The 18,019-nt window shown below is 45.0% G+C and overlaps 1 protein-coding gene across 1 annotated transcript; it reads left to right on the top strand.

The window, feature by feature from the left end:
- Positions 1 to 11,927: 11,927 nt before the first annotated feature.
- Positions 11,928 to 17,500, top strand: LOC140853732 (ankyrin repeat-containing protein ITN1-like). The gene is made up of 4 exons (XM_073248625.1): positions 11,928 to 12,083; positions 12,179 to 12,880; positions 14,478 to 14,887; positions 16,443 to 17,500. The coding sequence occupies exons 1-4, from the start codon at positions 12,068 to 12,070 to the stop codon at positions 17,271 to 17,273; spliced, it is 1,959 nt and encodes a 652-aa protein (XP_073104726.1). The 5' UTR covers positions 11,928 to 12,067; the 3' UTR covers positions 17,274 to 17,500.
- The last annotated feature ends 519 nt before the right edge of the window (positions 17,501 to 18,019 follow it).

Raw genomic sequence — 18,019 nt, 5'->3', positions numbered from 1 at the left:
TCTTTCCAACTCTGGAAGTTAATTTGTGATGACCCCTCGTGGGCCAATCCATCGCCATGTGGGGGCTCCCTATGAGCTCTTGACATTGGCTTGGATTAATTCTTTCTGAAAAAGTGATAATCGACACGCCCACTTAATGCGCCAACTCTTGAAGCATCATTCCCTTAATTAATTGGCCAGTCGCTTCATGAATACCCTTAGAGTGATGCTTTCCAAAGCACCAAACTGTCTGCAATAAGTGCCCAAGGTAGCGAGCCCAGCGAAGCTTCGAAGATCGCTTATCTCAGCCACCCATCGAAGACTATTCGTCGAAAAACTATCCGAACACAGGCTTGACAACGATGTGAAAATACAATACAAGACAAGGAAGAATACAATAAGAATCAATTTCATTTATTTATAAGTGTCATGGCTACAGGAAAGTTGTCTCAATTGGGCAAATGACATTGATAAAAAAATAAAAACTTCACATCAAAGAACAATTAATCTCTGACTCTGAGGCTTCGCCAAGCCCCCCTCTTGAATCTCCATGCCTTCGGTGTCTGCTTTGCGAGACGGGCGGTGAACAACAGGAGGATGGGCTCTGCTCTGATTTTCATCGAGACTCCTCTCTTGTGTCCCTACACTCTCAGAAGTAATCTCACGAATCACTGCTCCACTGGACAATCTATGAGTAATAGAAGGGTGGAGGTCACCTTCTGAAAGGCCAGAAAGTTCAAGCCCAAGGAACAACATCTTAACTTGATTTCGACATCTTGAGAAGCCGGCCTCGAAGCCAAAGTTGAACATGCATCGGACCCTATCATCGGAGCATCCGATAGTAGAACTGCCAGGTTTCCCTTGTGGGAACCCTCACCTTGCCAAATCTCCACCAACCCGAGGCCTTACCGAATTAGGCAGATTCAACCTTGACGCAGACTCGACCGCAATTTGCAGTCGACTCGTACATGGCCCAGACCCTATCACAGCTTGAAGTCTTGTTACCACTGGATGACTCTCCCACGGTACAGATACTGTTGTGATCCAGGTGGTGTGCCCAAGGCCCAGGGGACCAAGGCTAAGGCCAAGGTCCATCATTCATGAGGGCTTCATGGAGGCTCTAGGGCTAGTTGGGCCCTAGGTTGAAAGGCTGTGGGCCTTTCGGATTCTTGAGGTCTAGGTTATGTGGGCCTCAAGGGACCAACTCTTTATGGGTCAGGTCTGGGTCCAGGATAGGTGAGATTAGGTCGAGTCATGGGTGTACATGGGCTTGGGTTAACCTAATCTCCCATAGAGTTGGTTAAGGGAGTTTTGGGTTTGGGTCACTTGACCTTGTGTTTATATATACATGCACTGTATAGGTTTGATTAAGCCAAGGAATACGAAAACCCTTTCTCCCAAGTCTCTCTCTCTCTTCTCCCTCTCTCTAGCTATTCTCCATGCCCCAGGAGCAAGAAACCCTAGGGTTTCTTGCCGCCAGGTCCATAGAAGGCAAGAAAAGCAGGGGAGGCGCTAGGGTTTTGAGCCCCTCCCCCTTTGTGCCGCCAACCATATTGCCTCTCCCTCTCTTGCAGCCATCAAAACATCAGGTCTAGGACTTAAAATATCTTGCTACGAGGTTGGTATAAGTTTCTCTCAGATCTAGAGTTGATCTGAGGTCGTTTGAGGTGCGGGTGAGATCTCCATCAACAGATCTACAGGAAAGGCTACAGCAGGACAGATCTGCAAGATTTGATTCTATCTACCTTCTTCTCTATCTAGAATGTCTCAATTTGAGATCTACAAATTGAAAGACCTCAGTCCAGGCCTGTCTGGTTGGGTACCAGATCTTGGATTTTTTTAGAGGTGATCTTAGAGGCGTTCTTCATCTGGAATGAAAGGCTGACGAAGAAGACAGCAACCAGGCTGATTTTGTCAAGGGCCTTCGATTGAGTCCAGAAGTCTCCAGATTTATTTGTTGCTGGTTCCACTGCACCCAAGATCTGTGGAAGGAGCCGAAATCATGCTCCAATAGTTGGTATTAGAGCCACGATGGTGAGAAAGTGGTTCCAAGCATGAGAAGTTGAAGATCCCAAGTGCTAAAAATTTTAAGCAAGGTACCATCAAGGTATATTCTATACTTCATGATTTTATATTGCTTGTTTGGCTTGGATCCAGTCATGGGCAGCAATATGAAGGTCGATTTTGAGAAATTTGATGGCAAGAAAAATTTTTTCATGTGGAAAATCCAGGTGGAGGATCTTCTGGTGCAAGCAGATCTGGATCAGGCTTTGGATGAGAAGCCTAAGGGAATGACAGATAGACAGTGGGCATCGTTGGAGAAGAAAGCATGCTCGATGATCAGAGGATGTTTGGCGGATGCGGCGTTGTATTCAGTGCTGGAAGAAAAGACCCTGAAGGGCCTTTGGTCAAAGTTGCACACCATATATATGGGAAAGAATATGTGCAACAAGCTAATGCTGAAGAAGAGGTTGTACAGTCTTCGGATGCAGGAGAGATCTGATGTGATTGGCCACATTCAGAGGTTCGACCAGTTGTGCACGGAGTTGATGAATATCGGAGTGAAGCTGGATGAGGAGAATAAGTCCCTGTTGCTTTTGTGTTCGCTACCAGGATCATATGACTCTTTGGTGACTACACTGCTCTACGGCAAGGAGACTCTGAAATATGAGGACATGGTCTCGATACTGAGGTCTAATGAGCAAAGAAAAAAGTTGATCAGAGATCGAGCTCTCCAGGAGGGTTTGGCAGTAGGGGAGAGGACAGGTAGAGGCAGAGGCAGAAGCAAGTCCAGGGGGCGGTCCAAGTCCAGGAAGAGAAAGAAAGAGATGAAATGCTTCAAGTGCAATGAGTTTGGGCACTTCAAGCGAGAATGTCCACTATGGAAGAGCAAGAAGGGAGAAAGAAGTGGCTCAGAATCAGTGAGTGCAGTTGCTGGACAGCAAGTGGAGGATGATCTACTTGTGGTATCAGATAGTCACAGGTATTATACAGAGGAGTGGACACTAGACTCTGCATGCTCACATCACTACACACCACAGGTCTTGGTTTGCGATATACACCAAGATAGATGAGGGATCGGTGACTCTAGGCGACAATCATCCTTGCAAGGTGGCTGGGATAGGGACAATCAGGGTGAGGATGTTTGATGGGATTGTGAGGATATTGACAAATGTAAAGCACATCCCGGAGCTGGAAAAGAATCTGGTGTCACTAGGCTACTTGGAGCGCAGTGGATACAGCTTCAGCAGTAGGGCTAGAAGCGGAGTATTAAACATCTCCAATGGAGCTATGGTGGTGATGAGAGGCAGGAGGTTGGACAATAATCTCTATCGCATGGAGGGATTTGTGGTGACCGGAGAGTCTGATGCAGCAGTTGTAGCACAGGACCAACAGGGGGCTTACAGGATGTGGCACTACCGCCTAGGCCACATGGGTGACAAGGGGCTGAGGGAGTTGAGCAGGAGAGGATTCATCTCTGATCTGGAGGATGATGCTACAGGAGAGATCTGTGAGCCTTGCCAGATGAAAAAGTAGAGGAGAGTTTAGTTCAACATCAGTACAACCCGCAGTGCAGTCCCTCTGGAGTTAGTACACACGGATGTGTGGAGACCAGCCCCAGTTTCAGCTAGGAATGGGGCCAGATACTTCATAACCCTGATTGATGATTTCTCAAGAAAACTCTGGATTTACTTCATGAGAGAGAAATCAGAGGTTTTCACCAAGTTCAAGATCTGGAGAGCTGAGGTGGAGAAAGAGCAAGGGAGGAGCGTGAAGTGTCTGAGATCAGACAATGGCAGGGAGTACACCAGTAGAGAGTTCCAGGATTACTGTGAGGAGTGTGGGATCAGGAGACACTTCTCAGTTAAGAAAACTTCACAGCAGAATGGGATGGCCGAGAGGATGAACAGAACACTTCTGAAAAAGGCACGATGCATGAGGCTGCAGGCAGGGCTTCCAAAGACGTTCTGGGTTGACACAGTTGATGCAGCGGGTTTCTTGATCAATCGGTCACCTCACACCAGGTTGGATGGCAGGCTTCCAGAGGAGGTGTGGTCTGGGAGGACAGTTGGGCTGGGCCATCTACGGGTATTTGGGTGCACGGCCTATGTGCACATTGGAGCTGGTGAGCGGAGCAAGCTAGACGTCAGATCATGCAAGACAGTGTTTCTAGGCTATTCGCGAGGAGTTAAGGGATGCAGGCTGTGGGATCCCTTGGAAAAGAAGGTCATCATTAGTCGGGATGTGACTTTTGATGAGGAGTCAGTCCTACGGAGGCAAACAAGCATGGAGGAGCAGCAGGAGCAGGAGGAGGTCCAGCAGGGCTCTGCTGGATAGCTTACCTCTTTGATTTTGCCTCTTGCAGGTACTATGGGAGGACATGACATTCAGATGGAGAACCTACCTAAGGTGTCTCCACAGGTGGAGAGGATTCGGATGGATGATCAAGGCGGAGAGGTCCAGCAGGAGCGAGCTGGACCGAGGACTGATATCGATGTTGCCCTACACAAGTCCAAGAGGACCATCAGGCAATCGGACCGATATGGCTTCGAGGAGATGCTGTCATATGCCCTGGTGACAGTGAATGAAGATCCATATACGTATCAGGAGGCTATTGAGAGCCAGAACAGAGAGCGGTGGGTCCAGACGATGTCCGAGGAGATACAGTCTCTCCACCAGAACCAGACATGGCGATTGGTGCAGTTGCCACAGGGGAAGAGGCCCATTGGCTGCAAATGGGTCTACAGTCGCAAAGAAGGGCCTTCAGAGCAGGGAGGTATCAGTTTTAAGACGAGATTAGTGGTCGAGGGATACTCCCAGAAGGAAGGCATCGACTTCAGCGAGGTCTTCTCTCCCATCGTCAGATATACTTCCATCAGAGTGTTGCTGAGCATTGTAGCAGCTCAGGATTTAGAGCTGGAGCAGATGGATATCAAGATGGCATTCCTCCATGGGCATTTGGAGGAGAGGATTTACATGGAGCAGCCACCTGATTTCAGAGATCCAGGATCAGAGGAAAAGGTTTGTTTGTTGCAGAAGTCGCTGTACGGGCTGAAGCAGTCGTCGAGGCAATGGTACAAGCAGTTCGACTCCTATGTGCACAGCATTGGACTTTTTAGGTACGAGTTTGATCCCTGTGTTTATGTTCAGTCTCTTGAGGATGGTTCTAGGGTGTTCCTACTCTTGTATGTGGATGACATGCTTATAGCATGCAAGAGCAGGAAGGTTGTGCAGGATCTGAAGGCATCCTTATCTCGGGAGTTTGAGATGAAGGATTTGGGCCCTGCAAGGAAGATCCTAGGCATGGAGATTTTCAGAGATCGAGCCCGGAGGGTGCTGCATCTATCTCAGGGGGGCTACATATAGAAGGTCTTAGAGAGGTTCGGGATGAAGGGAGCAAAGTCGGCGGAGCTGTCACTTGCCGGTCACTTCAGACTCTCGAAGACCATGGCACCACAGACTGAGGTGGAGGCTCAGGAGATGGAGACGGTTCCTTATGCTTCAGGAGTTGGGAGCTTGATGTATGCGATGGTCTGTTGTAGGTCAAACATCACTCATGCAGTAAGTCAGGTTAGCAGGTTCATGGCGCAGCCTGGCAGGAAGCACTGGAGAGCTCTGAAGTGGATATTCAGATACCTGGCGGGTTCAGTTGGAGTTAGCATCTGCTACGAACAGCGATGAGGTGCTGTGGGATACTCTGACATATCCAGGGAGGCTCAGGGACTGATTGGCGGTTATGTAGATGCAGACTTCGATGGAGATGTGGATATTTGGAGGTCTACGACAGGCTTCATCTTTAGCCTGTATGGAGGTCCTATTTCTTGGAGATCGAGTCTGCAGCCTATCACGGCCCTATCCACTACAAAGGCAAAATACATCGGACTGACAGAAGCAGCTAAGGTGGCAATTTGACTGAAGAGTTTGTTGACGGAGATGGGCCTTACTCAGGAGGCCATTAGAGTACACTGTGACAGCCAGAGTGCACTTCTATTAGCACAGAATTTAGTCTATCATGCAAGGACAAAGTACATCGACATTCGGTATCATTGGATCAGGGAGCTTGTGGAGGATGGTGAGGTGGAGCTGGTAAAGGTACACATCAAGGAGAACCCAGTTGATGTACTTACGAAGGTACTTCCACGAAACAGCTTTCAGAGATGTGTTGAGTTGATTCGGCTGATGGACAGAGTGGAGCTGGTTGAGGCCTTGGGACACCAAGGTAGAGATTGTTGTGATCCAGATGGTGTGCCCAAGGCCCAGGGGACCAAGGCTAAGGCCAAGGTCCATCATTCATGAGGGCTTCATGGGGGCTCTAGGGCTAGTTGGGCCCTAGGTTGAAAGGCTATGGGTCTTTCGGATTCTTGAGGTCTAGGTTATGTGGACCTCAAGGGACCAACTCTTTATGGGCCAGGTCTGGGCCCAGGATAGGTGAGATTAGGTCGAGTCATGGATGTATATGGGCTTGGATTAACCTAATCTCCCATAGAGTTAGTCAAGGGAGTTTTGGATTTGGGTCACTTGACCTTGTGTTTATATATACATGCACTGTATAGGTTTGATTAAGCCAAGGAATACGAAAATCCTTTCTCCCAAGTCTCTCTCTCTCTTCTCCCTCTCTCTCCAGCTATTCTCCATGCCCCAGGAGCAAGAAACCCTAGGGTTTCTTGCCGCCAGGTCCATAGAAGGCAAGAAAAGCAGGGGAGGCGCTAGGGTTTTGAGCCCCTCCCCCTTTGTGCCGCCAACCATATTGCCTCTCTCTCTCTTGCAGCCACCCAAACATCAGGTTCAGGACTTGAAATCTCTTTCTATGAGGTTGGTACAAGTTTCTTTCAAATCTGGAGTTGATCTGAGGTCGTTTGAGGTATGGGTGAGATCTCCATCAACAGATCTACAGGAAAGGCTGCAGCAAGATAGATCTGCAAGGTCTGGTTCTATCTACCTTCTTTTCTATCTAGAATGTCCCGATTCGAGATCTACGAATTGGAAGACCTCGGTCCAGGCCTGATCTGGTTGGGTATCAGATCTTGAATTTTTTTAGAGGTGATCTTAGAGGCGTTCTTCATCTGGAATGAAAGGCTGATGAAGAAGACAGCAACCAGGCTGATTTCGTCAAGGACCTTCGATCGAGTCCAAAAGTCTCCAGATTTATTCATTGCTGGTTCCGCTGCACCCAAGGTCTGTGGGAGGAGCCGGGACCGTGCTCCAATAGATACAAGTGCCACTACATCACTAGGCCCTACTTGGGAATCGGACTTCACTTTCCCCTGAGCCTGCTTAAGATTCGAGATCCTCGCCCGCACGGTGCATAACTCATCCTGAAGTCATGCGACGAGTACTGCTGTTTCTCATTTATCCTCTTCAGCCACTTTCGATGACTCTAGTTCTGAAATCCTCTCCCGAGCCCATTGGAGTAGATGGCTATATTGGAGCACGTTGGTGGCTGCATCCCAAGTCATCCTCTCGATGACTCCTGACAGTCTTTTGCACTCTTCAATCAGCCTATTTCTTTCCTCGGTATGTACTTTTGTCTTCGACCAAATAGTCGACCGAAGATGCTCGACTTCTGTTGAAGCCTCCTCGAATACCTTCCTAATCTTAAAAAGCTTCCTCTTCCAATCTGAAGCCTTTTTGCTCGCCACTTTCACCTTTTTCTCCAAATTGTTAATGTGAGTCCTAACTCGTGCAGCAACGGGCCCTAACAAGAGCTCAACACAAAGAATTGAAAAAACGCACCAGTCGACGGCTTGTCGACGAGACTAGATAAATGCACAGAGAGCAGTACAATTTTAAAAGGAGGAGGAATCCATTTCATTAATAAGAGTCTTCTTTACATGAAAAGTAGTAAAAATAAAATGAAAATACAAAGTACTTTAGTTTTCGACCTCGCTTAGAGGATTGGTCGAGCTTTGGACAGCCTCCGAAGGGCCAATGGGCGCCACGGTTGGGGTAGTCGGAGTCATGACGAGGACATCAGCAGTTGGAGATGAGGAGATCTCAACAACCATCGGTTCCCCTTTCGATCGCCTTTTGGCAGCCACGGGTTCAGAAAGGACGGGCTCCTCTGTATCTTCTTCTTCATCCTCATCTAGAAAAGAGATGTCCGCCACTGGGAGTCGAGCAGCGACCAAATGGTGGCAATCCTAAAATTTACTCCCCAACCCGACATTGAAAGCACCTTGACCAAAAGTGACCTTCATATCTTTGAATTCCTCAAAAATTTTGAATGCCTCCACTGTAAGACGGCCGGCCTTGGCAACCCACTCGTCTGCCCTCCTCTCAGCCTCGACAGCTTTCGAGGCCATCTCCTGTCGCCTCTCCCTCTCGAAAACTAGTTCAACTTTCACTTTCCTCAAAGCTTCGGTGGAGGCCTCTGCCCTCTTCTCCATCTTGGCAGCCTGAGATTCGGCCTCTTGTAGCTCCTCCCCTTTGCGAGCAAAATCGGTGCCCGCCTTGGCCAACACCTCCTTAAGACACTCAGCTTCTGCCTTGGCCACCTCAGCTCGAGCATGAATTTTGTTTGCTCTCCCCGAATGGTTCGATAGCTCAGCGAGGAGATAAAACACCTACATGGAGATCATGTAAAAAAAAGGGAAGGAAAAAGAAGAGAGAAAATTGGAGAAGTATCATCGCGGTACTTGGTGGATGGAGGTCACAGCATGCCTCTGCAGACTAGCAAAGCTTCGCCCCCTAAGCTCCTCTTACTTTGCGGGAAAGAGCATACCTTCCACCAGTCCCCGAACAAATTTTCAGTTGTCAAAAGTGACGTCTTCAAGGATGTCGTGTGGGTAGACATCACCATCGAATGGCTCTTCTACAGAGATCGATACGTTGGGACCAACCATCGGAGATGGGAGCTTTTTCCCCTCTCGAGCAGGAGAAATCGAAATGGAAGCCGATGTTACTTAAGGAATACTTGACTAAATAGAAAGAGAGACTTCAATCAGACAAGATGCCCTCGGTTGAGCAGGAGTTGCGACTACGGTGGTGCCCTCAGTCGAAAGCACCTACTTGGCTGGAATCCATATTGGCTGACCTCGATGGCCTTTGCCTTCTTCGAAGGACCCTCGACAGTCTCAGCTATCCTCTTCTTAGGGATATTCTTCCTCAATTTGGCGAAGGTTTCGGGCTTTATGTCTGTAGTAATGTGACAAAGATCAGAAATGCGAAAGGAAAAGAGAAAAAAAAGAATTATAATTTCCTACTTACCCCTAGGGTCAAACAAGCTAAGTCCCACATTATATTAGGCATCCTTGGACAACAGCTCTCCAAAGAAGGAACCTTGAAGTCCTTAAGGACTTTAAAGTAATCTTCCTCCTCAGCCTCCAGCTTTGGAATGTCATTGACCGAGGCCTTCGATCAACTCCAATTCGGCAGGTTCCAACGGCCAGACGACGAGCAAGAAATGAAAAGAAAATGCCCCTTCCACCCATGAATGAAGGAGAGAGTCCCTATAATCAGAGAAGAAACTCCCCTATGAGTTGTAATGTACTACCATTCTTTGACATATGGATGCCTCTTGATGGTAAAGAAAGTTCGACAAAGAGGAATAGAGGGCAGGACGTTTGCCATAGTGCAAACAACTAAGAAGCCGACAACAAAATGAAAGGAATTTGGAATGAGAGTGCAAAAAGGAATACTAAAATTGAAAGAGGTCAAGAATAAAGGGAGGAATGGAAAATTGCAGACCAGCATGAAGTGCATCCTTATACACAACTAACCAATCAGGTGGCGGATCATTCGCCCATCCGGTGGTCCCAGAGAGCTCCAAATCAAACTTCGTTGGAACTCCATACGAGGCCCGGGTTCAAACCAAGTCCTCCAACCCTAGCACGGAGCCAAGGTCACCAGCTCAGAAGTCAAATCGATCTCAGAACCCTTGCGTTTCTTGATAGGATTCTTGGGACTTGCCCCCAAAAAAGTTGACCATTCTCCGATCGAATCAACAGACCCCATTATTGAAGGAGTTCGAGAGGAAAGATCCGGATCCGAAAGAAAAAAAGAAAAGATTGAAACAAACATGAAAAAAGATGGACGAAAAAGAATGGCCAAAGAAAACCCACTTGGATAGAAGGGAGAAAGCTGGAGAGGCAGTTGAGGATGACAAGGGTAACTCCTAGACAGCCCTTTGAAAATGTTATGACAAAGAAAAAATCTGGACGGAGTGAATCTGGCATGGTGATGGACCGAGGGAGAAGAAGAGCCGAAAGAAGAGGGAGTGACTCGAAAGACCGCCAGCAAGTGTAAGAGGGAAAGAAGGTGGTGTAGCTTTATAGTCGAAAAAGGATGGCTCCAGAAGATCGCGAATCATCGCCATCGAATGGACAGTCCACACGTGGCATCTTCCCATCGGTCAGCTCCCCTCGTCAATCATCCAGATTAATGCACCGTGTCAAAAAAGGTACCTGTCAAAATTTAAATCAAAGCCCTATATTTCAGTCATGATTACCTGCCCAGACCTCTTCACATCCGCCCTGAGAATTGCACGCACCTTTTCATCTAGGACCTTTCACATCTTTGGTGCTAGGGATCAGCAGTACTCCCTTTGTCCGATCAAAGCTCAGACTCAGAAGTAGGGGGTATGTATTGAAAAAAAATTTGTACAGATCGAAAATGTGAAAAAGCCCAAGGCCCAAAATACCCTGGCCCAATTGCTGGTAGTGCCAAAGATGTGGCCAATTCATGATCGGCCTCTACCCGAGTTAAGCTACAGCTAACCTTCAGCTCACATTGGCTAAGCGGAAGTTGACATCGAGGATTTGTTGGTACAACTTGATGAGTTTTATTTGGAATCGTCGGTGGCCCTTTGGTGGCCTACCCCTAGTACCGGCTTTCAGGGCTATCTACGAATGATGCGGATTGATTGGGCATCTATTCATAGCCAGTGGTTTCTGACTGATCAAGCATCGACAGCAAATAAACCTCATGCTTAGCGATTAGCCTAACTCTCAATCAAGGGCCCTCTTTTCAAGAAAATAGTTGTAACATTCGACTATTATTCGGCCCTATTCACTAACAACGACTCGTCCAATAGCCCTTTTAGTGGCTGCCGACGCTCCTCCATCAACGATCGCTGCTGATGGCTTCCCAAATGTCACTGATAAGACCTCGGATCAACCTAATCGATTTAAATATACTGATTAACCGGATCATCTGAGCAACCGGACAAAATATCCTAAGAAACTTCCGAAACGTGGTGGACAGAATATCCTGACAAACTTTCGAAATGTGGCCATGTGGTGATATGGATATCCACGACTAACAATCTGATTAGTGGGCGGCAGCAAACAACCTATTCTGACAGTCTACAGGCTCAGACCTAACTACCTCCTAACCCGTCTATGAGAAGACGCGAAAAAAGGGATTCCAAGATAAGCTATCACTCTGCTCCTCACACTCCTCTCTTTGTTGAATGGGATACTGACTTGAGTGTCGGAGGGTCTTTACCGGAGCAATCTCTGATTGAAACTTTTCTTGCAAGTCTCATTTTTGGGAGACAGATCTCGACCGTCCGCTCCAGCTCTTTCGGTGTCGATCGAAATTTCGCACCAACAAGACCAATATCCTTATAGAACTCAATCAACCCAATGATATCAAATCATGTAGATCCAAAACTAAAGTCAGACCTCATCTAGACCAACCAAAAACTTGGTTCCATCTGGGTTCAAAATGTCTAACGAAGTCCACTGGAGTCCGCTCTAGGTCAAAACGAAATCCACTTGAGAAGGATAGGGGCGTCCCTTTCGCGAGAAATAAGGATTCACCGTCCATCCATGGATGACAGAGTTCGAAGTGCTTTCAGATTTGTGTAGTGGACGATCCAACGGTGGATTTGCGGGAAGGAAGGTGAATCCTTCTTTCCCGCCAGATACCACCCCGATTTCTTGCAGCCACGTCAAGAGCAGGTGGTTCGTTGCCTGATGCGAATTTTCCACAGGGGGAAGAAAAACGGAAGATAAAAAAGTGATATTCTGTTTTCCTCGTTCGCCCCGTTCCTCCTTTCTCTCTTCTTCTTTCTCTCGAAGACCCATGGCTTCGAAGCCCTAGCGAGGGCGATTCGCGTCTAGGGATTATTCTGATAGCGGAGAGGATGACGATGGAGAAGGGTAATCCCGCTCCTCACTCTTTCTAGGTTTAAATTTCCGATTTTTTGAATCAATTTATATGATTTTTTTTTGGGGGGGGCTCTGATTCGATGAAGGAGGAGAGAGGGATCTGGAGATGGGAACGACGAGCTTCAGCCCCGGCTGGAGCCCCAACTTGCAGCTCCCGTCGCCGTCACCGCGGGCGGCGTACTCACCGGCGCTGGTCTTCTCCAGCTCCGCCAAGCGGATGGATCCGAGCTCACCGTCGGCATCTCCGATTTGCCGAATGGAGGCTGCCTGCGGGCCGGTTCTGGTGCTGTCCAATTCCGGAAAGCGGTTGGACCAGGGTTCGCCGTCGGCGTCGCCCGCCACCCCGGTTCTTGTGCTCTCCAATTCCGGGAAGCGGATGGACCAGGCGTCGCCATCGCTGGTGCTCTCAAACTCGGGTAAAAAGATGGACCAAGCCGGGAAGAAGAAGTATGTGAAGCAGGTGACCGGGCGGCACAACGACACGGAGCTCCACTTGGCGGCGCAGCGAGGGGATGTGGCAGCACTGAGGCAGATTCTGAGCGAGATCGATGCCCAGATGACGGGGACGGCCGTGGGGGCGGAATTTGATGCAGAGGTGGCGGAGATTCGGTCCGCGGTCGTGAATGATATCAATGAAGTAGACGAGACCGCTTTGTTTATAGCAGCGGAGAAGGGGTTCCTTGACGTCGTGGTCGAGCTGCTTAAGTACACTGATCGGGAGAGCCTTTTGAGGAAGAATAGGTCGGGTTATGATGCTTTCCATATTGCTGTGAGAGAAGGGCACAGAGGTGAGTGGAGTTTCGATTGTGTTTGATTTCATTCATTTCTTAACTATTATGTTGGTCTGGAATAGTTTGTCCTTACTAAATTCTTATAAGTTTCGCAAGTTTGTTTTTTCCCTTGAATTGTGCAATGAATCACAGCTATAAGGATATGTTTCAGAATTGCAATATCCAAGATTTTTCTTTTTGCTGCACAACTTATGTCCCAAGCTGGACAGGTGACCTTAGGAGGCAAAAATTGAAATTGAGTTGGATTTGAGACTGACTAGAAAGATGCTGATTAATATCTTAATCACTGCATTAGAGTTTTTTTTTCAAAATTTTGGAATTGCTTGGCTACCTGCATTTCATTATACTTGTTTATAATATTTCGGGATCTGTCCTCTTTCTCTACTAGATGCAGAGCTTGGATGTACTTGATCTATCATATGAATAAGAACCTACCATGTTTTTCACCTTTCTACCTCGGATAAATTTATTTTTTACTTGTTTGGTCTTAAAATCAGAGAATAGGTTCGGGGTGAAATTGAATCATGAAATTTGGTGTAGGTAGTCACATAAGAGGGTTTTGTACTTCTGTTACTGAAGTTGCAGGCAGCCCACTAATCACTCTTATCAACAAGTTTTCATCTACAATTTTGTACTACCTACTTGATCTATGGTTGTGTGACAATTTACACCTTTGTGCAGTTATCATTAGTCATATGTTATGTTGATAATATTCTTGACAGTAGAAACATCGAGTTGTTTATTTGTAACTAGCAGGCAACTTCTTAGCAATGGTCCAAACTTCCCGAACTTCTCTGCAGTGATATAGGTTGATCATCAGAGCCTCATTTTAGTTACTTTTATTGGAGTTTAGGCATCGACATGAAATATATATGGATTATATTTTGTGTCATCCTTTTGGTGTTCTTTAATAATGGTTTCTCCTCCTTTTCACTCTGTCTTGCTGATGTCTTGCTGATGATTCTTTCTGTCTCAGGTGTGCTTGTGTTGTTGTTGAATTTGTTCTTTTGTCTTTGGCTGTTATTGTAGGTTAACTTTAAGTTAAACCTGGCCTGGACCACGTAACCTCCTTCCATTTCTGTCCTTTGTGCATGATTTCACTCTATTTATTATTCATCCCAAGGAGACTGAAGTTCTACATTATTGCTGTCAGACTGTTAAAGATTGGGAAACTATGTGCCCCTTTAATATGTATCAAGAACTCTGAAGTTTCTCAGATCTTTATTTTGATCCTGCGCATAGGGTGCTATGGACCAAATATTAAGCTGAATTTGCAAGCCGACAAGTCTTCACCTATAGAGCTGGATGTGATTCATTTGAAGTTGATATTAATTTTTTAATTATTGCCATTGATGGTGTAGGCATAAATGCTGCAATGACTTCCAGATATAGCCAATCCATGCTTGTGGTGATTGACTAAATTTAGAAAAAAAAAATGTCTACTTATTCATAAGTCTCAAATTGTTGTTTAAGCAACCTCCCTTCCTCCTGCTCTCATCTGTTTTGTTGTTTGAGGTCCAGCCCCCTCCCCACCTTTCTTCTCTATCTCTCGATCTTTTATGCAGCACATCTGTTACTAACTAGTTATATGCAGCTATTGTCCAGGTACTTTTGGACCATGACCCAACCCTTTGCAGAACATTTGGTCCATCAAATGCGACTCCGCTTATATCTGCAGCAACAAGAGGTCATACTGAAATAGTGAATCTGTTGCTGGCACAAAATACTACCTTAATTGAGCTGACAAAAAACAATGGGAAAAATGCTCTTCACTTTGCTGCCAGGCAGGGGCATGTTGAAATTGTAAAAGCTTTGCTAGAAAAGGATCCACAGCTTGCCCGAAGGACCGATAAAAAGGGGCAAACTGCTTTGCACATGGCAGTAAAGGGAACAAGTACTGCAGTTGTTAAAGCCCTTGTAGATGCTGATCCAGCTATCGTAATGCTACCAGACAGAGCTGGGAACACAGCATTGCATGTTGCAACAAGAAAGAAGAGGGCAGAGGTACTGCTTTATGATGTTCTTGTGGTTATTATTGCTTCATCTTAACTTTGTTTAAATGAACATTCTGATGCTTTTTGAATTCGAATTCAGATTTGGGATAATCTTGATTAGCTTCCTTCAGTTTTCCAACATGGTTGATGTTTAGACATTAACACCCTTTCCATATTTTACTTGACTGCGTTTGCATTAAGCTGGAGCTGGAGAATTTGAAGTATGTTTTATGAAAAGTTTAGCTTCTGATCAGTTATTTTGCAAGCCAGTGAAGCTTGCATAGTTTAAACCATTGGATCACACTCTGTTGGAAAATTAGTTGGCAATGATTGATGATTTGGAAGTGATTAAAGCATCGGGCATGTGAAGTAGTTGGCTTTTGACAACATTTTTCCTTTCTTTCTGCATTTTTTATAAGCTAAAGTTCCTTTAAAGTTTTAATCAACTTAGTCAAGAGTTGCCTGTCATCATATTCATTCATTTCTATATGACATTTCAGTTTCTTCCTTTATCTGCTAGTTGTATAATTAAGAGTCCATCTGGCCACTTCATCAGTCAAAACCATCGCTTTTTTTATCAGAAGATCTCAAACACTAGCATCCATTTGACAAACACTGTTGAGAGGAAGCTGACCAATCTAGAATAAACCAGAGAGAGCTCATGTTAATGAATATACCTATCATCTACTGCTAGTTATTTAGATTATATCTATCAAATGTATCATCTCATTTTAGTGCTTCAGTCCTTTAAAGATTGAGTTGTTTTTAAAATGATGGAAGTAGATCCAAAACAAAACACCCATCTTATAATAATAATAATAATGAAGAAATTTAGAATTTTTTTAATCCCCTTACAATAACTTCATGTGGCGCTCTTTAGGAAAGGCCCTGGATATGACCATTATGGGCACATTATTTTGGTTCTCGTCTGTGTCATCCTCTATCACTGTTTACTTATATTGTTGCTACTCGGTAGAAATATCTATATGTTTCTGCCAATTTACTTGCTCATGGAATGGAGAACGGTTGTCATCTTGAAAATCTTGTATTATATGTTGAATTGGACTTATTTGGTTTGTTACCTTGAAATTATGTGAAAGGTAGTTCATGCCGAGTTGTCTCCACCACTGCCAGCATAAGATTTGTTGGAAAATGCCAATTCTTCAAGAAAAGTCTCCTTGGTGAAATTTTAAACTCTTGGTTATGAAAATATTTGGTTTATTAATATTTTGTAGTATTAATCTACTCTAAACTGATAATTAATCATGTGGAAGATTATTATCTATTATGTTATTGCAGTTTATGAGTCTGTATATGTGTCTAATCAAGGGAGCTTGAATATGATTTCCTTTACTTATCTATTTATTTATCTTTTAGTTTTTGCTATAACCAAAAAACATACCAAGTTGCGCTGCTATAAACACAAACTAAGGACTCAAAAACTCTAACTGTAGTGTTTTTGAGCATATTATCTTGCATTATGAGTTTAACAGTTTCAAGCAATATGGAATTTGCACCTTTTGTTATCTTGCTAAAATTACACTCATCTCTTTATCTTCTTGCAGATAGTTGATGTTCTGTTACTCCTACCAGACACCCACGTAAATGCACTGACGAGAGACCACAAAACAGCTTTTGACATAGCAGAAAGTCTACCTCTCTCAGAAGAGTCTGCTGAAATCAAGGAATGCTTATCTCGCTATGGCGCAGTCAGGGCCAATGATCTAAACCAGCCTCGAGATGAGCTGCGGAAGACTGTAACTGAGATCAAGAAAGATGTTCATACACAGCTAGAGCAGACTAGAAAAACCAACAAGAATGTCCATGGAATTGCCAAGGGTCTCAGGAAACTTCACAGGGCAGGCATTAACAATGCCACTAACTCGGTCACAGTAGTTGCTGTGCTCTTTGCCACGGTGGCATTTTCTGCCATCTTTACAGTGCCTGGTGGAAATAAAGATGATGGAGTGGCAGTGGCTGGTCATTATGCATCATTCAGAATATTTTTCATTTTCAATGCTCTTTCCCTTTTCACATCTTTGGCTGTGGTGGTGGTGCAGATCACCCTTGTGAGGGGCGAAACGAAAACAGAGAGACGGGTTGTGGAGGTGATTAACAAGTTGATGTGGCTGGCTTCTGTGTGCACCACTGTTGCATTTATCGCCTCTTCTTACATTGTGGTAGGTCGGCATTTCCAATGGGCAGCCATCCTGGTTACGCTTATAGGTGGGGTGATAATGGCTGGAGTTCTGGGGACCATGACTTACTATGTTGTGAAGTCGAAGCGCACCCGTACTATCAGGAAGAAAGCAAAATCATTGAGGAGTGGCTCAAACTCGTGGCATCATAATTCTGATTTTTCTGAATCTGAGGTCGATAAAATTTATGCCATTTGAGGGAAGGTTTGTGATTCAATCTCTTTGGCTGATTCCTTCTCTGTCCATGGAAACCTGGTGAAGCCTGCTATTTAATGATTTATGGATGTAATTTGTGCGCGCTGCTCCTTATGATTTCTTGTGTCTAATTATGTTAAAATGATATCCATCACAAACTACAACGACATCTATTATGTCAGGCCATGGAGTAAACCTGATGGGTTTTTATATTAGCAGTTTCGCCATGAGATGGGATCTACTGGTGGCTTGAGTTGGATCGCTGGTTTGTTCATGTGAAGCAGTTATTTTTCATGTGGCTCTTCACCAGGATATCCAGCATGCTTTCTCCTTGGGATTAACATTAGCTAGGTGAATGTTCATCAAAAAACATTACCTAGGTGAATTACAATCTGGCTTGCTTACTTGGTTATATTCTTAATGCATGAGAATTGAGAATGCATGAAATCCTCCTCGCATGAACGGAGGAGCCATTGAAACGTAGAATTCCTGGGGATATTTCTCAGCCCACGTGTGCCGCAGTTGATGCAAGGTGATAATGTTTTAGATTGGATATGAATAGGATATTAGTATATTCATATTTATATTTATTTAATTTGATCAATATAGATATGGATGTTTGTCGGATGTAAAAATTTATATTCATTATTTATTTTAATAGATATAAATATAATTTAAATATTAAAAATATGGATATAAATATGGATGTAAGTATGATAATTAAAATTTATAATTATAAAATTAAAAGT

This window comes from Elaeis guineensis, chromosome 14, assembly GCF_000442705.2.
Source record: "Elaeis guineensis isolate ETL-2024a chromosome 14, EG11, whole genome shotgun sequence".
Lineage (NCBI taxonomy): Eukaryota > Viridiplantae > Streptophyta > Magnoliopsida > Arecales > Arecaceae > Elaeis > Elaeis guineensis.
The sequence above is the reverse complement of the archived record's forward strand: the minus strand, read 5'-3'. Positions and strand labels throughout refer to the sequence as shown.

What these genes read in the sequence shown, in the direction of transcription:
- LOC140853732 (XM_073248625.1), top strand. An exon ending in TGTGAGAGAAGGGCACAGAG is followed by an intron (nt 12,881 to 14,477) that starts GTGAGTGGAGTT and finishes AGTTATATGCAG; the next exon opens with CTATTGTCCAGGTACTTTTG. An exon ending in CAAGAAAGAAGAGGGCAGAG is followed by an intron (nt 14,888 to 16,442) that starts GTACTGCTTTAT and finishes ATCTTCTTGCAG; the next exon opens with ATAGTTGATGTTCTGTTACT.